Here is a 25,024-nt window from a genome sequence, read left to right as displayed (position 1 = left end):
CTCACAATCCTTTTGTGAATTTGCCCCTCAGTGTTGGAAATTATTGCAATAGATAATAAACTTTTAGGCTTCGACTGCATCCCTGTCGCCATGGTTACGACTAGCCAGTGCATTGGTTTAGAATCGTGAACAGACAGTTTAACTGGAGTTTCCATCGTCAGGAATAATGGACTACATGCAGCCAATCAGAACTGAAAATGGAAAGGGCCATGATATAGGTACTTGTCAACCATCTGATATGCATTATACTGAAAAAAGGTGATAAAGAATGACAGTAAAGTGTTTATCCTTCATGTCAGCTCGCTCTGAGCAGTTTCAATGAATTTACCATAAATATCACAATACGGGTCACTACATTATTTAGGAGCGGCTGTCTCCGTACTTCATACCAGCCGTCCCTATATAACAATAATAATAGAATATAATGTAGTGCGCTCGTATTGTGATATTTATGGTAAATTCATTGAAACTGCTCAGAGCGAGCTGACATGAAGGATAAACACTTTACTGTCATTCTTTCTCACTTTTTTTCAGTATAAAACTCTTACCAGCAGAGAGGAGATGAAGTATTAACTTTACATGAACACACCACGTGAAATAATCAAATTGCATCGTGCAGAAAATGTATTTGTTCTGTCGACGTGCGTTTTTCAGTTTTCAGAATAAAGTGTTACACAACCAGGCCAAAAAACTGATAAATATGGAAACAAGATTAATTGCGTGATATTCACAGAACTGTTCATGACAAATACGTCTTCAACGCAATTTAATTATTTCATGTGGTGTGTTCATGTAAAGTTAATACTTCATCTCCTCTCTGCTGGTATACTGAAAAAAAGTGATAAAGAATGACAGTAAAGTGTTTATCCTTCATGTCAGCTCGCTGATATTTATGGTAAATGACTTTACCATAAATATCACAATATGGGCGCACTACATTATATATTATTATTATTATTATTATATAGGGACGGCTGGTTTGACTATGGAGAAGAGAATGACGGCTCACTTGACACACTCAAACTTCCGGGTCACATAAACCCGACCAATTAAATATTAAAATCAAATTAATTCCTGGTGCCTGTTTTTCCATTTTGTATTTTTGATCTGAACCTAACATTGAAATATGAAAAAACAAGCATTTTTTTTTGTTTTTTGTGTTATAATAAAAAACAAATAACAAAATAACCAGTCAATTTTTCATTATTTGATTTTCGATTGCTAATTGAAAATGGAAAGAACGAATGATACACGAATGATACACGGATTACGAACATCCAGGTAGTTGAGGCAGAGCAATCAAGCACAGAAAACGGAGGTGCTGATTGGCCGAAGACGCACTCTGTGTATCTGCACTCAATTGCTCTGCCTCAACTACCCGGATGTTTGTCGCAGAAAATTCAGTTTCTAGTGGCACATATTTAAGCCCATACAAGTTTCCCAAAATGTCAGTGTAATCACCATGTTCATTTTGAGACATTAGTATAATTACATGAAACAGATGTGGAGCTCTGAATGCCAGTTGGACTCTATCTTTAGCGATGTACCTGCAGGCTCTTTGTGCTATTAATCAAAGTGTTCTCCTCAGTGACGGGCCCATTAAAGGAGAAGCAGATCGCGTACGTGTGCAGAGAAACCCTCCAGGTAAGGCTCTTTGTGTGAGAGGCAGCTTGTTGCTGTTGCATTGTGAAATCTCTAAAGATACTCTTCTGGCAGGATGAGTCATGTGTTTTCCCCAGCCGCAGAAGAGCTAAATAGTATTTAACCTCGCCAGACCACTAAGTATACTGTCGAGGTAAATGCTGCTGCAGCACAACAACGTCCACAGCAGGACGTTTGTCAGGGACTGACCTTCTGCTCTCTGCACTTTACTGGATAATCAACAAAGAAGTCTGAAATGAAAATGAATAAATCCCAGAGGACTGCTCAGCTTTTTTGTCTTGAAATGACCAAAAGTTTATCCAAACAGCAAGCTCATTATGAATGATGGCATCATAGCAACTTTTACTTTCATGAAAATTCTGTGCCATTGTTCTTTTGCCTATTTTTAATTTAGTTTTTTTTACTTTATTTATGATTTTTTCATATTGAAAACATTGACATCATTGGTTAAGCATTTTTTTTTTTTTTTTTACAAAAGTTGTTAATTATTAGATAAAAACGGGAAGTCAGGCAAAAGGCAGGCTCTTGACATGAGTTATGAACTGTGACCAGGTTCTGTCATATTTATCCTCCAATCCACGTACTGCATACCTAGTTTTTTCCAGGGCCAATCCCAACATTACCTCTCTAATCCAATGAACATAGGCAGGAGGGTTCTTCCCCTTCCAGTTCAGCAGTATTAGACGACGGGCATGTAACGATGCAAAGGCAATGGCATTTTTGTGGAAGCGGGACAGCTTTAGCTCATCCCTAACTACACCGAAGATAGCTATCAAAGGGTCAGGCTGCAGTGTTTTGCCAGGTATGGCTGAGAGTGATTGGAAGATTGAAGACCAGAAACAATACAGAGAGGGACATGTCCAAAACATGTGTCCCAAAGAAACAGGGGAGTATTGACATCTAGGACAGTTCGGTGCAACATTAGAGTAAAATTTTGTCATTAGAGTAATGCAACCTGTGGACAACCTTAAATTGGATCAAGCCATGTCTAATACAAAGAGAAGATGTGTGTATACGCTGTATGGAATTTTTCCACGTATCTTCTGGTATTATTTCTCCAACTTCTCCTTCCCATGCTGCCTTGATTTGGTCCCACGTATGAGGGCAGCTATCCAGAATTAATGCATATATTTTTGATATTGCTCTTTCATTAAATGGATTTACATTAAGGACTAAATACAGTAGGTCTTTGGAGGGTGGAGATGGATATCCTGGGAAAAATTTAGAGGTAAAACTCCGAACCTGAAGATACCTGAAGTAATGAGACTTTAGAAAATTATGATCTTCACATAGACGTTTAAATGATGCAAAGCCATCATCCGTGAAAAGGTCTTGAAAGTAGATCAAGCCACTTCTGTGCCAAGCAGCAAATGCCTGATCTATTTGAGAAGGCGCGAAAAGATGATTAAACATTATTGGCCAGAACCTACATATACTTGTCAAATTAAAATGTTTTCTAAACTGACCCCAGATCTTAATCGAGTTTTGGACCGCCTAATTAGAGTTCAGTTCAGGTGTTTTGATTTCTAGTGGGAGAGGGGCAGTTAAGATTGAGATCGGGGAGACTGGGAGTGTAACTCCCAGTTCCATATTAACCCAGGCCGGGCCCTCCTTGTCTGCGAACGTGGTGATCCAATATGTCCACTTGACAATATTAGCTGCCCAATAGTAAAATAAAAAATTAGGTAGACCCGCACCACCATCAGATTTAATTCTCTCCAGGCTTGCCTTCTTTATACGTACAGGTTTTTTATTCCATATGAAAGAGGAGATAAAGCGGTCCAGCTGAGCAAAATAAGATTTGGGGAGAAAAATGGGGATCATTTGAAATAAATAAAGAAACCTGGGCATTACAGTCATCTTCACTGCATTTATCCGCCCAGCCAGTGAGAATGGGAGTTTCGACCACCTATCCAAGTCAGTTTTGGTACGATCTAAAATAGACCTGTAGTTATGCTGAAAGATCCCAGGTAGGTGAATTTATCATTCTCAATTTTAAAAGGGACATTATCATAAGTGATCTGTTTTGCCAGATTGTTCAATGGAAAAAGTATAGATTTTGATAAATTAACTTTATATCCTGATACACTACTGAATTTTTGCAGCCAGTGGAAAAGGCGGGGAATGCTCTCAATTGGGTCTGATATCTGCAAGAGCAGATCATCAGCATAAAGCAAGCTTTTATGGTGTATTTCACCCCTGGATATACCCTTAATCCTGCAATCTGATCTAATAGCAATTGCCAGTGGTTCGATTGCAATGTCAAACAGGAATGGCGACAGACAGCAACGCTGTCTTGTACCTCTGTGGAGCGAAAAGTATTCTGAGATCAGGCCATTTGTCCTGACTGCAGCCAAAGGTGTTGAATATAGGACTCTGATGCACCTACAGAAAGTGGGCCCCATTCCAAATTTTTCTAAGGCTGCAAGAAGATAGGTCCATTCTATTCTATCGAACACCTTTTCAGCGTCAAGGCTTAAAATAACTTCTGGCTGCACAGTTGAATGGGGGGAAAATAGCACATTAAATAATCTTCTCGTTAAAAAATGATTGCCGTCCAGGAATGAAGCCTGTTTGATCTTCATTAATAATTGTGGGAATTACAGTGCCTAATCGTTGCGAGGGTTTTAGTTAAAATTTTATAATCGCAGCACAGAAATAAAATTAGTTATGATAGTGATAATAGGGGATTCATTAAGTAAACATTAAAAAATAAAGAGAGAGTACTATTAGGGTTAAAATAACAGATTAAAACTTAAACACTATGCACTTCAATAACGTGGCAGACAAAAAGGAAAACGGAGAAGAATATTAACATTATTAAATAAGATATTCTCCACGTCACCCTTCATACTGTAGGAAACTGTGCATAATTATTCATCTTTTTTTTTTTTTCAACCCCCATTTACATTCCTCAGATGACAAATAACATGAAAAATGTCACTTAGCCTTGTCCATAGTCCAACATAAAAGGCATCCAACTGCAGTGTGGTGACGTTTACCAGTCAACATATAAATCAGCGTGTGCAGACTACTGCAATGTTAATATGCAGCGTATGATACCTGTTATGGCCCAGTGAATTATCTGTCGCTCTCCCTCCGTCTCCCGTGGGCGCAGATTGGTCTCAATGTAGTGCTTTTCCTTGACCGGGTCTTCAAAAGATAAATGCTCGCCAGCTGGGGTAGTGATCTTCAGTGTGGCTGGAAACAGGAGCCCGTATTACACACCCACGCACCGGCGTAGCAACCCTCTCACCTCGGTGAAGGCTGCTTTTTTTTTTTTCTGACAGCAGCCGAGTAATCTGGGTAGATGTAGAAGCGCTTTCCTTTGTGGGTGATGGGACCTGCCCCCATATTGGGGGCAGGTCGATTATTGGCCTGGGGGCATCCCCTTCTTTGGGGTGCGGCTGAAGGCTCCTGTGCGCCCGGTCAAGCGTTGGCGAATAGTCGAAAGCGAGCGCTTGCTTCAGCAGGTCAGCCACGGCTTTCTCCAGTTGAGTATTTCCAAGTCCCTCTTCCACTCCAACTAGTCTGCAGTTATCTCGCCGCTGTCGGGACTCCAAATCTTCGGTCTTCTCTGTCAACCGGGCGACTTGTGTAGATAGCGTGCTCCTCGAGATCATCAATGCGAGTTGAGAATGTGGCGTTTTCTTTCTGTACTTCTTCGATTGCAAGATGGCGCCAGCGTGTGCGGCCTGCCGTCTGCCAGCTCTGCTATTGATATTTGTTGCTGTATTATTATGCTGTTTCTGCCAGGATTCATCTGCCTTGCTGATATATGAACGGCAAGCTCTTTTTGACATTAGAGCCTCTCAGACACAATTAAACTTTAAATTGGGTGACCAAAGATCAGGTCTCCCTCCTTCCTTGGCGTCTGTGCCAGCTTACCTGCTGCGCGTACCGGCTGTCAGTTCATGGAGGAAACGTTCCAGAAGACGCGGAAAGAGGGCCGGTGTCCTAGTCAAACTGAAGATCCTCAGAAGACTCTCCTGTCGGACCGATCCTCGCCATCCTGCCGGAGGCTCTCGGCTGCGATGTCTTCGCTGGATCCAGCCTGCTGTACCTTCCGACCCAGCCGCTAGCTGTCTCCAGGTAACCCCTTCCAGGTGTCACCGGGTCCGCAACGGCGGTGTGGATTGTAGGAACCTGCGGCCTCTGCCCCGCATTTCCACCCAAGCCTACGAGGAGATTACTCTCAAACTGGCTCTCTTGAATGCTAGATCGCTAGCAAACGAGACGTTAATCCAGAATTACTTCTTCACTTCACGTGAATTGGATTTTATGTTCCTGACAGAGACGAGGATTCAAGTCGGTGAGTCTATCCAGTTCTCCGAGTTGCTCCCCCCTGACTGTCTTTCTTTTAACTCCCCTCGAACCACTGGCCGAGGTGGAGGAGTAGCATCTGTGTTTAAATCCCGTTTTCAATGTCGAATGTCACAGCCGATCACTTTCTCCAGCTTTGAGCTGCAGACATTCATTGTGAACTTTTCTACACCCGTCCTGTGCGCTGTAGTCTATCGTCTGCCTCAGTTCAATAAGGATTTTATAAAGGAAGATTTTAATATCCATGTCTGCTGTGAATCTCGACCCATGGTGAAAGACTTTCTCAATCTTATTGACTCTTTTAGCCTTACTCAATCTGTGTGTGATGCAACACATGAGAAGGGCCACACTCTGGACCTTATATTATCCTTTGGGCTGCAGTTAAATGTCAGTGAGATTTGTGACACGCAAATTTCTGATCACTTCGCTGTCTTATTTAATGTGACACTGCCTCGCTCGCAAGTGAAGCGGTGCGCCACGGACCGCTGTGTGCGCACAATTAACCCGTCAACTGCTTCTGACTTTTCTGCGGCATTCAATCATGCAGTGCTACATTCTCAGATTCATAATGGGTCTCTAACTCCTGATGAGTTTTTAGACACTTTTAATAGTATTTGTACTGACATTTTAGACTTAGTGGCCCCTTTTAAATGCAAGCGCTCCAAGCCAGCAGCTGAGCCATGGCTTAATGACAGCACTTGCACTTTAAGACGTGCATGTAGACGCGCAGAGAGGAAGTGGAAGAAAGATCGCCTTCACGTTTCTTTGGGGTTTTGGAGTGTTTAAAAAAACAGTCTACATCAATATCAAAAAGCTGTTAAAACTGCCAAGAGTCAGTTTTTATCAAACCTCATATCAGTCAATAGTCATAAACCTCAGTTTCTTTTTAATACTTTGAATACTATTTTAAACCCCTGTGACCACAATGGTGTTGTTCCTTCATTCCTTCAATTTCCTTTTGCCATCTGCAGTAGATCCTGCTGTCTCTCCCACTAGCCCTGCAGTTTTTGACACATTTCAGCAAGTGTCTGTCTCAGAGCTAACTGATGTTGTCCACCGTCTCAGGCCTTCTTATTGTCCTCTTGACAGCATCCCTCCCCGTCTCTTGAACAATGTTTTTAATGTTATTGGGCCCTGTGTTACGGATCTGATTAATTTATCTTTGATGTCTGGATGTGTCCCAGCTACCTTTAAACATGCTGTGGTCCAGCCCCTCCTCAAAAAATATAATCTAGATCACACAGTTTTATCAAATTTTAGGCCCATCTCTAAACTCCCATTTCTCTCTAAGGTTTTGGAGAAGGTGGTCAATGAACAGCTGAAGTCTTTTATTGATTTTAATGGCATCTCTGAGAAGTTCCAGTCTGGTTTTAAGTCACGCCATAGCACAGAAACGGCGCTTTTAAGAATTTTAAATGACCTTCTTTTAACAGTGGACTCTGGTAACCCTGCGGTCCTGGTCCTTCTGGATCTGACAGCTGCCTTCGACACAGTTGATCACAACATTCTCCTGTCTCGCCTAAGCACCTGTGTCGGCATTAAAGGCACCGCTCTTAAATGGTTTGAGTCCTACCTGTCAGATAGGAGCTTCTCTGTGCAGCTGGGCCAATATTTAAAAAGTATAATGTCTCATTTCATTGCTATGCGGACGATGTACAAATATATTTACCGCTAAAAATGAATAACCCATCCTCTGTGCAGGTCTTATTAGACTGCCTAAAAGACACCCAGTCATGGATGGAAGCAAACTTTCTGTCAATAAACAAAAACAAGACTGAGATCATTTTATTTGGCCAACAAAATATTTTAGATGGCTATGACAGCGCCATTGGTAGCCTTGAATCTCTCTGTCAACCCTCTGCAAGAAACCTTATTCTGGGGTTATTCTGGACTCTGACTTCAAGTTTAATAAACAGATAAGCTCCACAGTCAAAACTAGCTTCTTCCAGCTACGGCTACTGTCTAAAGTAAAGGCTTATCTCCCCACGAATTACTTTGAGCGAGTCATCCACACATTCATCACATCACGCCTAGACTACTGTAACTCTTTGTTTGTTGGTCTTGACCAGTCAGCAGTGCGCCGCTTACAGGTTGTTCAAAATGCAGCCGCCCGCCTGCTGACTGGAAAGAAACGGCGTGATCACATTACCCCCATCCTTGCATCTTTGCACTGGCTACCTGTAAATATTAGGATCCAGTTTAAGGTTTTATTAATTGTTTTTAAGTGCTTAAATGGTCTGGCACCATCTTATTTATCAGAGCTTTTAAAACCCCACAGTACTTCCAGAGCACTTAGGTCGTCTAACCAGCTGCTCCTGGTCGTACCGCGGTCCAGACTCCGTACTCGTGGGGACAGAGCCTTCTCTGTGGCGGCCCCAAAGCTGTGGAACAGCCTACCTCTCCAGGTCAGAGCTGCACAGTCTGTTGGGCACTTTAAAACATTATTAAAAACCTATTTATTCTCCTTGGCGTTCAGTCCCAGCTAGGCAAGAATCCTTGGCTTTCTTTTTACTTTTTTTACCCTTTTATTTGTTTTATTTTTTTTTTATCTCTAACTCTGTTTTGGATTGAGTTTTTATTATTATTTTATTATTTTACTGTTTTTAGTATTTTATTGTTTCATTGTTTTTATTTATACATATTTGTGTGTGATTTATTCTATTTTAATAACTGTACAGCACTTTGGTCAACTGAGGTTGTTTTTAAATGTGCTCTATAAATAACGTGACGTTGTCTAAAACGTAACTAAAACAGAATGTGATCATTTTCTAGACTTTGTGACATTTATTAGATTGAAAACTGATAATATATTTTTTAATAGGGCCGGGACTTTAACGTGTTAATTAAGATTAATTAATTACACAAAAATGAACGTGTTAAAAAATGTAACGCATTTTAATCGCACTTATTTTTGCACCGCGGAACGTTTCTCACTGGATGAGTTTCAGGCGGACCGATTATACTGGAGCACCAACTAGCGTTGATGAGTTCAGACAACAACAAACCACAGTGAACATGAAGGAAGAAGCTGATGAGACGCTTTGGTTGGCCCCGTGGATGATGGGACATTTTGTTAGTGCAACTGGCACTTTATTTTGAACTCTTTATTGTTTTGGCCAAGGTTATTGAGAAAGTTGGACTGAAATTAATTTGATTTTTTTAAACCAGCTGTTGGTAAATCAACAAAGTCTGTTATGGCCTCTGAAGCAACAGAGAGATGTTTTATAATAGTCAGGGTTTCCAATGTTCTGAATGTACTTGAAAGTATTGTGTTTTACTTGAAAAACCAAAGTATTCTTGTTTACAGAAGGTCTACCTACCTATAGGCTAACTGAATTTCTGAAATGTACTATATTTCTAAATATGCTATTGCTACACTTAATGGCAAGAATTGCACTGGTCTGTTGGACTTGAACAAAAATAAACAATATTTTTGTTGCTTAAGCTTATGTATTCAGTCATTATTCAATGGTATACTAAAAATCCATGTGAAAAAAATTACTTCTCACTGTTCTCAGGTCAAATATTTATATGCGATTAAAATGCGATTAATTACGATTAATTAATTACAAAGCCTGTAATTAATTAGATAATATTTTGAATTGAGTCCAGGCCCTAATTTTTATGTTTAAACTGATACACTTATGTTTTTGTAAATATACACACTGAATTATGAATTGGATGCATTCTGATTTTATGTTTTACACAAAGTCACAACTTTTTGGAATCTGGGTTGTATTAGAGAACTAATACACTTATTATATCTACAAAGCTCAGCTTGTTTCCTTTTTCGTCTTTTTCCAGGGTTTGTATCATCTGCATGAAACTGGCAAAATGCACAGAGACATAAAGGTACAGTAGTTTTTTTTTTTTTAACATTGTCCAGTTGTTACTGTATAGTTGTTATTATACATTATTATACTAAGGCAGATTCAGACACAGATCAGTGTGTGTGTGTTCTCTCTGCAGGGAGCCAACATCCTTTTGACAGAGAGAGGAGACGTGAAACTGGGTCAGTGGTGATCAGTGTTGGACACACACTCGTGCACATGTGCTATACCTCTTTAACTACACACACTCATCAAGTGTGCTTAAATAGGCCATTTATAATGGATAATAGCCTCTGAGCTCCAGTGTGACCTTGTGTGTTTCAGCTGATTTCGGAGTGGCAGCAGAGATCAGTGCCTCTGTAGCCAAAAGGAAGTCTTTCATAGGAACTCCCTACTGGTAAGATGAAGGAAGTGAAGACCTCACTCAGCCACTGTCTGTTTACAGCACCGTGCAGAGAGGGATGTAACCTGTAGGGATTTTTGCTGAGTGACACAATACTGCTATGTTTTGGAAATGGATTGATGATGAGTTTCCACCAAGAAGTTCCTAGTCATTTTAGTCCCAGGACTTCTAAAAGGTTACTTCACTCTGCACTCTAAGAAAAGATTCAGGAGGTTAGTTAGTATGACTTAAAAACATGAGCTTTTTCAGCATAAAAAATACAATTTGTTACATGTCCATTGTTTTATTAAGTTGATAACTTATTTCAAGAAGTTGATCAAAATAAAAAATGAAGAAAGATGTCTTAACTCAGAAATATATTGATTTTGGATAAGCATTTCTGCCTTCACTTAACAAGGAAAAGTATTAAGGTAATGCAACTTAATATTGTATTACAATATATCTGACTTAAGTGAAATAAGTTACTTATACTCAATAAAATTGAGGTAACAATTTGCATGGACTTTGCTGAGTAGAAAGAAAGTAAAATAAAGGAGTTATAGCAACTTCTATAGAGTAATTTGACCACTTATTAACACTAAAACATTGATCTAAAATTGAGTTGGTTCAACTCATTATGAAGCTTGTAAAGGACAAAACAAATCATGTTGGTTGTACTTGACTAATTGAGTTAGTCCAGCTATAAAAGTCTCATGGGAAATACTCAATAATGTCTTAGTTGGACTTACTTAAAAAGATAAATGCAAATTGTTACAGCAATTTTTTTTAAGTTGAGCCAGTGTCATTTTTTTTAGAGTGTGTTATTGTCTGCATTTCCAGTGGTCCTGCAAAGATCAGGCAAATTAATCCTTTGACATATGAAAAAGCAGCATTACATGGGACAGAAGCTGCTGGACGTTGCAGGGCTAACACACCTTGCAGCCTGCAGTTCAGTGTGACCTCACATTTCACCTGAAAAACATGTTGAAAAGAAAAATAAAGTTTAGGTTTTTTCTCACTGCAATGATGTTTAGATGTAATGAATGACATGCAGAGGAGCAAAATGAAACTAAGAGTGTCTGTCTTAAAACATAATGTAAAGCAATCAGAAAATAATTCTTTATTTCTCTAGTCATCCCTGCAACCGCACCCTGAAAGTTCCTGTGTTCCTGTGTTTTGGCTGGTAAAATGTCCCGGCAAATTAATTTATATCCTGCTCGAACCTGGTCTCACAGGAATCCGTGAAATGGCCACGGATTTGCTTAACTCAAAATCCGTGGAATAGCCACGGAATCACTCAAATTTCTGTGAAACTGACACGGATTTCGCTACAATGCAAGTTAATGACAGTCATATCCCGTGGCTATTCCATGGATATTTTTTCCCATTGGTTTGTTCCAAGTCACGTGACTTTCAAGTTCCCGGCGGTCAGAACAAAAAACATGGCGGTCAGTTCTCTCATTTTTAGTGAAAAAAATCAATATTTTGACTTAGTTTCTGCATAAAAATGGATTTTGATCACATTTCTAGCGATAAATATATGTTTTATTTTCTAAATATTCACTCAGTGAATGTACATAATCACTTTGTATGTTGGAATAGCCACGGGATATGACTGTCATTAGCTTGCATTGTAGCGTAATCCGTGTCAGTTTCACGGAAATTTGAGTTATTCCGTGGCTATTTCACGGATTCCTGTGAGACCATGTTGCCTGCTCACACTGGTCCAAGATTCATAGTCCCTTGCGAATAATCTAATCTAATCTAATTTACCCACAATGCAAACTGTTTTCCTGCATTATGCCACATTCACATAATTTGGTACGCAGCATAGTGACTGTACTTTCCAGACACCACTGTTTTATTTCGTGCTTTCACCAAAATATGATTTTGACTGTCCTCAGTGCCACTCTGATATTGACCTGAACTTTATTTGGTAGAAAATAGTGTGAAAACCTTAGTTTCAGCCTCTTTTCTTGAAGTCCTTCTACAGTGTACTTCAGGCTTCAAATAAACAAACAACTCACTGATACAAAGTTTTGTGTAACAATGTGCATTGAGTTTAGCTCAGCTTTGTCTGAATACTTCTTTTACTCCTTGCCCTGAGTTTATAACTTTTGTTGCAAATGCTTTGCAAATTTGTCTCCGACCAAGAAAAAAGTAAACTTTTGCTCACATTCCTCATGAGCCACTAATAACTTTATACAGATGTTACTACGTTCGGTTACTTATCACAACCCATAAACATGTAATGTATAAAATAGTGCAGTTGCCCAGAGGGGAAATCCACACGCTCACATTCTAAGAAACTCTTGTATGACCTTGTGCATTGTGTACTTTGCATAAATCATATGAGTTATAGTCCCATAGATACAGCAACAAATAAAACAGTAATTTTGTATATCGCAGTGTAGAAAGGTATAGTGATGAATACAAAATAAAAGTTTAAGTAGCCCCATGATGCTGCCTTGAGCAATTCCATTTATAATTAATACATTTCCATTGTTGTCCAAAAGCCATTAAAAAAAGAAAGAATAATAATTAAATGAGCCTCACTGCTGCACTGGATGACATGTTCCTTCACCGGCCTGAAATACTAGAGCACTAAATGTGGATTAACCCATCACTGAAAATGTCCCTCTGTTTGTTTAACGTTTGATAAAAACTACAGTGCCGTGCTGTTTTAGTAAATTACAGAGACTTAAAAAACGTTATATTTATATTGGTAAATGAACATGTAACCAAACTGTGTCATCGGCCAATGTTTGCTCTGTCCATGTGCTTTAGGACATATAAATGTGATGCCCCTGTCCTCTTCTGTCCATCTGTCCAGGATGGCTCCAGAAGTGGCAGCAGTGGAGAAGAAGGGCGGCTACAACCACCTCTGTGATATCTGGGCCGTCGGCATCACCGCCATCGAGCTGGCTGAGCTCCAACCGCCCATGTTTGACCTCCACCCAATGAGGTGAGTCAGCAGAGACATCAGTGACGCAGACAGCTAGAAACAGACAGATTTAATGAAGTCAAAGCAGAGTGAGTAACACAGGAGACTTGTTATTGCAATGTTTTGGCTGCATGCTTTCTATTTTATTCCTGTGCAGTCACATTGTGTAAACAATGAAGACATTTTCCAGCCCAGTGACATTTCAAACAATGTTTCAGAGCGCTGATGTTGATGTCCAAGAGCAACTTCCAGCCTCCAAGACTAAAGGATAAAACCAAATGGTGAGTTTAACTCTCCGTCTGCTCCTTTTAAGACCAGAAAGCATGTGTTAGAATAATTTATTCTCTTGTTTTTATTGGTCAATATGTTCTCTTCTCTCTCCTGCAGGTCAGCAGGTTTCCAGAGCTTTGTGAAGATGGCTCTCATTAAAAACCCTCGTAAAAGACCCTCCGCTGAGACACTGCTGCAGGTTAGCCTTCTCTTTAGAGCTTCTCATTCATAAAGGGCAGTCAACCATCCGTCTTCATATCCATTCATACTGAATGTTGTGTCTTTACAAACACCAGCTGACACTTTCTACACATTATACTGTTATTTATAGACTTTACTGTAGACTACGGCTGGGCGATCATTTTATATCTTGATAATGATATACAGTGCCTTGCAAAAGTATTCATACCCCTTGGAATTTTCACCCTTTTGTTGCTTTTACACATGAAATCAAGGTCAATATAATTTGGCCTTTTTAGAAAGAATTTGCAAAAGAACCCTCTTTTATATCAAAGTGAAAAAAGATTTTTACAAAATAGTATCAATTAATTAAAAATCTTTACACTGCTGCATTAACTAGCTGGAACTTTGTTGAATTAGTTCAGTTATTTTAAAGGGTATGAATACTTATGCAATCATTTATTTTCCCTTATAGATTTTTAATGAATTTATACTATTTAACTTTAAACTTTATACTATATAAAATCTGTTTTCACTTTGATATTAAAGAGTTTTTTTTTGCAAATTCTTTTAAAAAAAGGCCAAATTATATTGACCATGATTTCATGTGTAAAAGCAACAAAAGGGTGAAACATCCAAGGGGAATAAGTACTTTTGCAAGGCACTGTACAGTACATCAAAGTATAACATGTTTTCTGGGGATTTGATAAATAAATACTCTCTTTGAAATAACCACATGAACATAAAGCCTATTTTTGCACACTCCTGTGTGAATAAGTAGTTGCTTCAAATGAAAATGACTGAGTATTTTTATATTGTTTACTTCAGCTAACTCCCACTTGTAAGGATCGCATGGTCGGTCGCTCTCTTTTGTGATATTGTTGATATTTTGTGATATGGACGATATAGAAAAATATTCACAACAGATATTTTTTTCGTTGTTTTTTTGACAATATATATCATCATATTGCCCAGCCCTTTATTTCTCCTTACATCTGTCTCTCTCATTTTTGTACATTTTTGAGGGAATTGCTAGAAATTTGGCACAAACATCCACTTGACCTCAAGGCTGAAATTATTAGACTGTGGTGGTCAAAGTTATAGGTCACAGTGAGCTCAAGAAAGAGATTTTCGGCCATTACTCAATATAATGACAACATTTCACACAAATGTCTAGGATGAAATGATTCAGTGAGGATTTTATATCCAAAAAGTAAACTTTACTGTGATAGAAAAGTAATTTTTTAACCATTATTCAACAGTATAACTCAAGAACAGAAGGGAGTCTGTTACCATATTTAACATTTGGTCAGATAATGAGTTGTTGACACCAATGTTAGGTGCTCAGCTACACATGAGTCTGGACAGATATGAATATATTACAAACTGCTACTTGACTGTAAGGTGGAGGTCCAAACCAAAAGGTTTAACTATTAAAATCACTGATAGAAACCTGCAAAGATTCTGTAGACAAATAGAGTTATCATAAAAATTATCTTAATTGGAGATGTTGGTCTGGACCAGCTTTGCAATGTCCTTTCTTAACCCTTTGATGCACAACATGGGTCTAAAGTGACCCGATATGTATGAGTTTTTATGTTCTATATCTTTGCAAAAAATTATTTTCATCATTCAGTATTCCAGGTTTTCCTCAATTAGTTTGTTTTTGATCATCATATACATCCTAATTTTATGTTTTCCTTTATTCTTTTTTAAAATAAAATCCCTTTTTTGTGTCACTACTCTTCTAATGCATAACATGGGTGAAAAATGACCCATATCCATTTTAGCTAAGTAACGTGCTACTTAGTTAGCTACTTAGCTAACTTCTTGGTTAAACTATTTAGCTAAGTAGCTTGCTAAGCTACTACTAGCAAGCTACTTAGCCGAGTAGTTAGCTATGTAATAATACAAAAACTTTCTTTCTTCATAAAGTATGAGAGGAAAAATGGAAATAATGATCTGTTTTTTATTAAAAAAACCAAGATATTTAAAGAATACTTGGAATATTCAATCATAAAATAAGTTGATATTAAAAGATAGAGCACAGAAACACAGCAAGCATTAAATAACATGGGAAATGAATGCGGGTCATTTTTGACCCATGTTGTGCATCAAAGGGTTAATTCTGATAATCGATTAGGTGTGCCTGTTAGTGTAGATTTGGCAGCTTGTGTTTGATTTTAGTATTGTTAAAGGCCATCTGTGACTTTTCCCTCTAGCATCCGTTCGTGACACAGCTCCTGACCCGTAACCTGGTCATCGAGCTGCTGGACATGGCCAACAACCCTGAGCTCCACACCACCCACACACACAGCATGGACGACAACGACATGGAGGTCAGTACTACAAGGAGCTGACGGGGCAGATATGCTGTTCATGTTTCATCAAGCAGGCAGAATTTAAAGTGGTGACCATTCTGTGACGTTACAATCAAATGTATGCTCCCAACTAACAACACAGAAAATTTGGGATCAGGGTTTTTGCTGAAATGAATCATCTGTTGACAGGTTGGGGAAGTGGCTCCTGACAAGATTCAGTCAGCAGGGAAACACCTGCCTGTAGAGAGGACCCTGTCTGAAGAACAATGTGAGGACACACACACACACACACACACACACACACACACACACACACACACACACACACGTTTCTTTTAAAGGAACCGGCACTGCCATTTGATGACATTTTTAGTGTTTGAGTGTGTGTGTGTGTGTGTTAGATTAAACATGTCCTGTACTTGATGCAGATAGATGAAACTGATATTAACAGGTTTTGTGTTGAAGCATTTCTTTAAAGGAATAGCTCGACATTCTATCCATTCACAAACAGAAATGCTTCACACATGTGCTGGACACACATAAAATAGTTCCAGCATGTAACTGTTTAGAGCTAATAAGCTAATTATAGATACTGTTAGCATGCTAATATGCTAAACTTACATAGTGATCATGGTGAGCATTACACATGCTTTTTAAAAACTTTTTTACCTTTAGCATTTTTTGGGCTAGTAATCTCGGCTCATGTCAGACATTGATGAACTGGCCAAATGCAAAATATTCTACTAATGTAATGCTGATGCTGATGTAAGCATTTATCACAACTACAGTCTCAGAGCTGCTAGCATGGCTGGAGACTCCACCTGCATCCAGTCTTTATGCTAAACTAAGCTAAGCTAAAATTGTCCTGATTCCAGCTGTGTACTTAACTCACAAACATGAGATTGGAATCTATCTTTGGACTGAAATTGAAAATGTATTTCCCAACATTATTAAACTATTCCTTAAACTCATCTCAAACAACTCCCTATTAATGTACAATATATTGTTACAGTGGCTAGAAAAAGTATGTGAACCCTTTGAAATTATCTGTTTTTTGCATTAATTTGTCATAAAATGTGATTTGATCTAAGTCTCAAATATAGACAAACACAATTTGCTTAACCTAATACCATACAAACAATATCAGATTTTCTTTATTTAATATTTATTGATCACATCCATTAAATATTCAAAGTGCTGGTGGAAAAAGTAAGTGAACCCTTGATTTAATAACTGGTCGAACCTCCTTTAGCAGCAATAACCTCAACCAAACACTTCTGATAGCTGCTGATCAGACCTGAACAACGTTCAGGAGCAATTTTGGACCATTCTTGCTTCAGAACTGCTTCAGCTCAGACATATCCTCAGGATGTCTGGTGTGAACGGCTCTCCTGAGGTCATTCTACAGCAGCATCTCTATTAGATTGAGGTCTGGGCTCCGACTGGGACACTCCAAAAGACAGATTTCCTTTTTTGAAGCCATTCTGTAGTACTTTTATGACTAAACTTGGTCTTTTCAAAGGGTTCACATACATTTTCCTACCACTGTATGTCAACAAAAGCACAGGAGAACATTATATATTATGTGCAGCCAGTCTTGATGTAGCTCTACATAATTTGCATGTAAATATATCATCCATATATATCTTTAATACTGCACACTTGTACAGTGTGTTTCTGACAATCACTGTATGTGTGAGTGCACTTGATAGCTGTGCTTGTAACTGTATGCAGGCATGTCTAAATATACTGTATGCTGGTTGTACTTGCTGAAGAGTGGCTTCATTGTCTCCTATGACTGCCAGTCTTCTAATCTCCATAAAATGAATGAGGACAAAAGCCCCTCAGTCAGCCTGCTGGTGGCGGCCCTCAGCCTGCAGCCCGTCCATACATGTGGGATGAAGGCTGCGTCAGAGGATGGCACTGAGAACATGCCAGTGGTGTGTGACAGACAGTGGTACTTCTATGCACTGGCTGGAGTGACTTCATACTGCTGCAACCACCAATAGGCTTGTTGTGGCGTAAGAGTTTCTGGTGTGATCATCTGGCTTCACACTCTGCCCAGCACCAAATCATAAAGCAACCTGACCTCAACTTCCTTTATGTATAGTGTGCTATTCATAGGCACACAAGCCACAAACACATTCAACACTTGCACCTCAGTTTGACCAATATGGGCTTTGAAGGCTCACACTGCTACTGCTGTTACTACTACTGCTGCTGCTGCTGCTAGGCTGATACATATGGCCTCAGCACTTTCTATAGCAGTCAGTCATTATGGTTCAACGATGTCTGTCCGTACCATAGACTGTATATAAATAATGGACGTAGTCACCGTGATGGTTTGTGGACTGGCTGCTGGAAGCATCGAGTTCAGCATTACACTCGTCGCCATCTTGTGTCGCCATCTTGTTTCTGATACGGGGAGCAGACCATATCTGGACTGTGGAGGAGCGAGAGGGATCTGATCACTGACTACAGCCTCTCTACACCTCAACCTGACTGAGAGAAGTCACTGCTAATTCATGTTAGCATTAACTGTACCATTAACTGGGATGTTAGTTTTGGCTAGCAAAAAACAAAAACAGAAAGTATGTTACTTAACTCAGAAAACTGAACAGCGACTCCTTGGAGTGTCTGTTAGTCCAACCAAACGCTGAACAAGACATTTTAATGAACAAATCATTCAAATAAACTGTCATTAAGTGAAAATACAGTGAAAGGGTCAAAGTTATGAGACCAAACCGCTAAACGTCCTTTTTTATATCTATATAACTTTATTGACACGTTGCAGTGGATACGCATTGTTCTGCTTCTCTCCTGATGACGGCTCGCCTTGTTAGTGACCTGTCAATCAAAGGTAGCCACGCCCCAAATCATACGATTCTTTATCTTCTATTTTCTTCTAAATGGGGCCATTATTAGAACTATTAACATCAGATTGTCTTGAAGAAGATTTTTTACTAGCGATTGAGACCATAGTGTTGTCCTGAAAAAAATTCTGATGTAATAAATCAAGTGAGAATTTTTCTCGTTTTGCATTGAAATAAATGGACAGATTTTTTTTTTTCAGCCAAAGTTAGCGCCCCCTGCTGGAATTTTCGGTAGAATGCAGCTTAAAGCACTTCCTGGTTTGCCTCCATGCTCAGAGTTTAGTTCTGCAGGTTCAAATTATCTTAAGGGGAACATAAATGTAGCTATTATAGTTGTTGAGAAGTTTCCTTAAAAAAAATGCAAATGTAAACATGCTGGTGGCATTAGAGCAAAACTGATGGGATCACCAAATTCAGTAGGGTGCATCTTCTTGGAACCATGAATGTCAGTACAAAATGTTGTGCCAATACATCATAGCAGATGATGGAGTAATTTCAAGACAGATGAAAACTTGTATCTGCTGGTAGCGCTCACGGAAAAGTCAAAGGATCATCGAGGTAGTTGAGCTTTATTCTCTGGGGACCATCTGTGCCAACTTTAATAGAAATCCATTAAATAGCTGATGAGATTTTTTTTTGCCTGGACCAAATTGGTGGACTGCCGTGGAGTTATGCTGCTAATGTTAATGAGAATTAAAATAAAGAATATAATACAATATATACAGGGAAGATAAGGCAGCTAATGGTTTGCACAGGCCAACAGCTGTCATTAACTGTTACCGTGCAGAAACATGATCACAAAAGGACAAATCATGTTCACTGTGGTGGAATATCTTTTCCAGGATTGTTTGAAGTTCATGCAAGTGGATTTTCATACTGTAGTGAAGCCACTGACCGCTGGGAAGGTCGACAACAATTCATAGTATGTAACTCATGAAAGTAGTAAAACATTAAAAATTATGGATGTGGAATAAGTGAAGACATTTTGCAGACACATTTTTTAAATGTTGATGCAGGCATTCAGTAACACCATGAAAGCTCACTGAGCTGAGAGAGCAACTTCCGCTTTGTGGTTCACTCGTTTCCCCATATTCTGCTTCAACTGACTGCTCAGGTTCTCTGTTTGTACACAACCACCTGCTTCTTCCTGTTAAACACATCTTAGTCAACTCAAAAGAGAAACCAATGCACGATAGTTTCAAAATGCTAGTCTGCAGAATGAAACTGAGTACTGTAGCCAGAAACCCCTGAATTAAATAGAAACTATTAAACATTAAGAATGTGGGTGTGTTTTGACATTGTACCATTGTCATGTTGTAGGGTCAGGGCTAAAGAAGCCAACTCAGTAATAACATGAGAGGTGATGTGTGGTTGTACGGGTGCTTACTGTGTGTAGCTCCCACTAATCAATGCACTTGAGACTGAGTGCTTTGGGCTGTTTCCACAACAGCCCAATACCTGAAATGAGGCGGGTCTCACTCGCAGAAACGCCCCTAATTTGAGTATGAGCCGTCCTGAGCGGTCTTTTGACGGGACTTTTTTTGTCCCTGTTGAAGTGCAGGGCCGTTTTTCTCCCCTGAAAAAAAGCCTGGTTTCTGATTGGATAGAACACTAAGCAGGATGTGACGTAGTACTCTACACCACAACAACACGCGCCATTTGTAAAAGCCGGCGAAGCAGTGTTTCTCCCAGCTGCAGAGGCGGAGGGGATGTTAACCCCTTAACGTCCTGTCTGCAAATTGCTAACAGGCTAACAGTTAGCTCTGTAGCAGTACAGTGTGTATGTGCTGCTGCAGGAGGTGTTCACTTAGCGATCTCTGTTTGTTTACAACAAGCACCGTATGCACAGTTAGCTATGCCGGTTAATTCACAATCACTATGTTTATGATCAGCGGAGACGCTGTGCATAATTAGCCATGCTGCTTTGTTTATGATCAGCTGCTGACTTTGTGCACAGTTAGTGACAGGGGCCACAGTTGCGTCTCCCGTGTTTAATCGAAAACCATACATCACCTCCAGAGTCTCTAAATCCCTCTGGGGGCTAACTTGTAGTGGAGACACGCAGAGTGAGCGGACCTTTGAGAGGGCGTGGCCTGAGACTTTCCAGGTGGCCACTCTTCCCCCTAAAGGAAACATGGTTCTTGTCAGTAGTGAATGAAAAGGCCTGGATTGTGTGGGAGCACATCGGCTTTTTATTGTCTTGCTATGATAGAACCCTCAGTTTTGTGTGAATACTGCACAGCACTCATTTCATTTCATTCTCATCGTGCTTCCTTTGCAGTCGACCAAGTGAAGTTCGGGCCTCCACTGAGGAAAGTCACTGAGCCTTATCCTGATTTGGTAATGCACCTTTTCTGCAAGATATTTTTGTGACAGCACTGACAGTGCTGTATACTGATGACACGGATGAAAACACATGAACATGACGAATAGCTCTGTTTTTTCCCCTTCAGCAGGGCTCTTATGATGATGACTGGAGTCTGTCTGGAGATGAAGACAGCTCACCGTAAGACTTCTCTCCATTTTCTTCTTCACTCTTCTACCTTCAGTCTGTATGAGGAATATGATGGTTTCTTCAACCAGTCAGTAGTTAAACAGTGTCCAATAGTGCCAATGAATCCAAACATTTCTTCCCATCTTGTATTTCAATAAAAAGCTAGAAAACAGTGACCTGAGTAGGGATGCCTTAAAGAGAAACAGGTGTTTCCGAGTACTACTGTACAAGCAAAAAAGTTGCCGAAAGCCTTTTAGTTTTTTCAGAGCAATTGATGTCACTTGAGTCTGGGTGGGCTGGGTCTGAAGACTACAAGTTTGAAAATGAAAAATGAGGTGTGGAGTCAGAGAGAAGTGAGATTACCGGATGTCTTTCCCTGCAGCAGACTAGAGGCCACATTAGCCGCTACTAGCATTACATACCATAAACCAACTGTTGATAGTCAAGTTGCATTGTAGCTTATGTAGGAGCTAGATTTTCACAAGAACGAAGAAGGCAAACGATGAAAAGGACAATATCTGTTGTTTTTCAGTATCGATATTAAAGGAAGACAACCCCGGGTCCATGAAAATTGGGATGCTGTGTTAAACGTAAATAAATTTAATATATTGTCTTTGTACAGTTTTCATTTGAATATATGTCATCAAAGATTAGCAAACTATCACATTCAGTTTTATTTACTTTTAGACATCAACTTTTAATAAGGGATAAGGGTTGTAGTTTACCCAAAACCAGTATAGTCGTAGATAGTAGCCTGCTTCCCTGCCTGGGCTCTCTATAGGCCCAGAAAAAGATTTCTGTTTGTAAGATTTGGACAGAGTTTTAGTTTAAAACATTCTAAAATTCCAAAAAAGATATATATATATATATATATATATATATGAAGGGACATTGTTGTGATGCAGAGATATCTATGGGATTAGCATGCTAACCAGCTGGCCACGGGCTGTCCTGTCCTGTAATACCACCTGTACCTCTAGAAGTGGTAGTGAGTCACTGTAGCATCTCGTCTGCATTCAGAGAGAACCTGGAAGTAGATGCAGCTACACTGTGAGTTGTACAGCAGTTAGCAGGTTTAGTTTACAACTTAACCATTTAAGACTCACATACAAGCTGAGATTCGTTTGCATTTCTGAGACTGAGCTCATGGAAATCCAAACCCAACTATTTTTGCAAAACTACTGCTACACAGAGCATTTCCAATGAAGGAATTTGTTGTGCGCATAACCCGAAATATGCTTTGTACTCCTTGATACTGTGTGTCAGTATGGAGCCCCATTCATTTCATTTAAATAGCACTTTTCAGATTTTCAGATTTAATTTCTTGCTATTTAATACTTTTTCAAATCTTTATCAAATCTTGAAATAACTTTAGTGAATTTATTTCTAAAGTGGTCAGAGAAATGTATTTGTTATTTTACAGCCATTTTCTTTGTGTGTAGTGATGTATAATTGTTTATTTTGGGAAAGTGGGTGTAGGGCCACTACATCAAACTTGCCTTTGGGGATTTGGTGGCACTATTGGGCACTATAACACACTCAGAGAGAGTGGACCTTTAATGAAAGAATGTGGATAATAAAGTGTTGGGGCCTCTTTATTGACCTGCGTCAACCCTTTTTAGTCAGACTGATTTAATGGGCTCATTGTTATCTAGTATGTTTTGTTATTGAAAGCAGTAGTAGTAGTAATAGTAGTATTGCTAATAGTACGGCAGCAAAAAAATAAGTAGTAGTAGCAGAATTGGTAAATTAACAATATTACCAGTGGGATCATTCTGGTTTATTACTACTTGGGTCTTATATTTGTAGTTTTGAAAATAATTCATATCAGTGATATTAACATTGTACTCACTAAAGAAATCACTCTTGATCTTCGAACACTTTCGAACCATTGAGTTTGTACTTCCTTGTAGAACTGAACATATACAGACCTGACCAAGTCTGACAAAAATAATGCCCCCATAGCTCAATTATACAAGCACATTATATTATCATCATTACATCATCATTACACTTAGGGAAGGGGCCGATGGATGGATGGTTAGAACAAACACTGGTCTTTGACCCAGGAAAACAATGTTTGCATCCTTGTAGAACCTGATAATGTAATAAATTCCCGATAATGTAATAACCCTTATAATGTAATAAAAATCTGCACTTGAGTCCATTGCAAATGTACTAAAACCTGATAATGTAATAACTTCCTGATAATGTAATAAAGTGCATTTCCCAATAATGTAATACACGTTTTACCAATAATGTAATAAAGTATAACATTAATGGAAGGTTTTTGATCAAATCAAAGATGGCAGAAAATCCAATATGGCCGAAAACCCCCATTGAGGATACATTGAGCTCGGCCCAAGGGTTCCAGTGATACATCCTTTGTGAAAAACGGATGAACGGGTCAAAAGTTAATAAACATTCAACTTTGACCTGTTGGTGGCGCTAGAGCTCTTGAGCTAGAGTTGCCTACACAGTATCACCACTTGAACCCAAGTAATGGGTCTGCTGTTAAATTATTACAATATTGGGGAATTATGACATTATCAGGACTTGCGAAATGAAGGCTAACCTGATAATGTAATAACCTCCATTAATGTTATACTTTATTACATTATTGGTTAAAAGTGTATTACATTATTGGGAAATGCACTTTATTACATTATCGGGAAGTTATTACATTATCAGGTTTTATTACATTTTAAATGGACTCAAGTGCAGATTTTTATTACATTATCGGGAATTTATTACATTATCAGGTTCAACAATCCTATCTGAAACCAAAAGTGACCAAGTTACGTAGGTGTGTCACGTCTTGTGTCATTGCGTAACTACATTATGTACTTATCTACAGACGCAAAGTCATTTTTTTTAGCCTAACAAAACTATCTTGTTGTCCTGACACTGGTAAGGGCACTTTAGGAAACATTCCTGTGGGTCGTTTTGAAGGGTCGGAACAAATAACCTATGTGGTATTAGATTGTTTCTACATTGCAATCACTTTGGTGAGTACAATGTTATCTTTCCTGACAGTAGTGATAGCCAGATCTGAGTTATAATAAAGCAGAATTATCCTTTAGTATGACACAGAATATCTGAGCGTCAGTTCAAATATCAGCACTAGAATGGAGCTTCAGAAGGCAACAGTAGAGGACCTCTGGTTCCTTCCCTCCCATTGTTCTGGGCCATTCAGACCTGTAGTCAGATAAACACCAGGTCTTCCTGTTGCAGGAGCCTGTTGGAATGTGTGGAGCAAGCTCTGCAGCTGAGGTAGGCCATGTTCATCAACGCCAGCCTCTCCTAACAGCAGTGCCCCCCATCACACACAAATTTACCTCAAATCAACTTTATTTTAAAACTTTTTTATATCAGCTAATGCCAAACATTTTTGTTGTAATCAGTGGGTTTGTGTTTCCTCTCTGCTAATCCCAACCCCAAAGTGCTGCTGTACTGTGCTTTTTGTTCTTCCTAAAACTTTGAGAAGTTCCAATTCCAGTCAGAACATTCATCTTGGGTAGAACAAAACAAAGTGTGGCATCACAAATTGAGAAAATAAATAAAAAGAGACAGAGTGAGTGAAGTGCATATGTCAATACAGGTGTAAATTAAACAGACTAATAAAATAATTAAAAAGGAAGGAGGAAAAAAAGAAAAAGGCATGACATATTTCATTTCTCCAAATATTTATTGAATTATGTTAACAGTATGTATACATTTGTTATTATCTATTATTTTGATACAG

The 25,024-nt window shown here is 39.1% G+C and overlaps 1 protein-coding gene across 1 annotated transcript in view; it reads left to right on the top strand.

The window, feature by feature from the left end:
- The window catches only part of map4k2 (mitogen-activated protein kinase kinase kinase kinase 2), a 57,925-nt gene that overhangs the window by 17,431 nt on the left and 15,470 nt on the right, over positions 1–25,024 (top strand). Inside the window, exons 5-16 of the mRNA XM_059354857.1 lie at positions 1,589–1,644; positions 9,790–9,837; positions 9,955–9,997; positions 10,140–10,212; positions 13,031–13,162; positions 13,360–13,422; positions 13,529–13,610; positions 15,814–15,930; positions 16,102–16,180; positions 21,067–21,125; positions 21,239–21,291; positions 24,514–24,552. Of these exons, the coding sequence (XP_059210840.1) occupies positions 1,589–1,644; positions 9,790–9,837; positions 9,955–9,997; positions 10,140–10,212; positions 13,031–13,162; positions 13,360–13,422; positions 13,529–13,610; positions 15,814–15,930; positions 16,102–16,180; positions 21,067–21,125; positions 21,239–21,291; positions 24,514–24,552 (844 nt within the window). The remainder of the gene's footprint in view (positions 1–1,588; positions 1,645–9,789; positions 9,838–9,954; positions 9,998–10,139; positions 10,213–13,030; positions 13,163–13,359; positions 13,423–13,528; positions 13,611–15,813; positions 15,931–16,101; positions 16,181–21,066; positions 21,126–21,238; positions 21,292–24,513; positions 24,553–25,024) is intronic.

This window comes from Centropristis striata, chromosome 17 (assembly GCF_030273125.1).
Source record: "Centropristis striata isolate RG_2023a ecotype Rhode Island chromosome 17, C.striata_1.0, whole genome shotgun sequence".
Lineage (NCBI taxonomy): Eukaryota > Metazoa > Chordata > Actinopteri > Perciformes > Serranidae > Centropristis > Centropristis striata.
The sequence above is the reverse complement of the archived record's forward strand: the minus strand, read 5'-3'. Positions and strand labels throughout refer to the sequence as shown.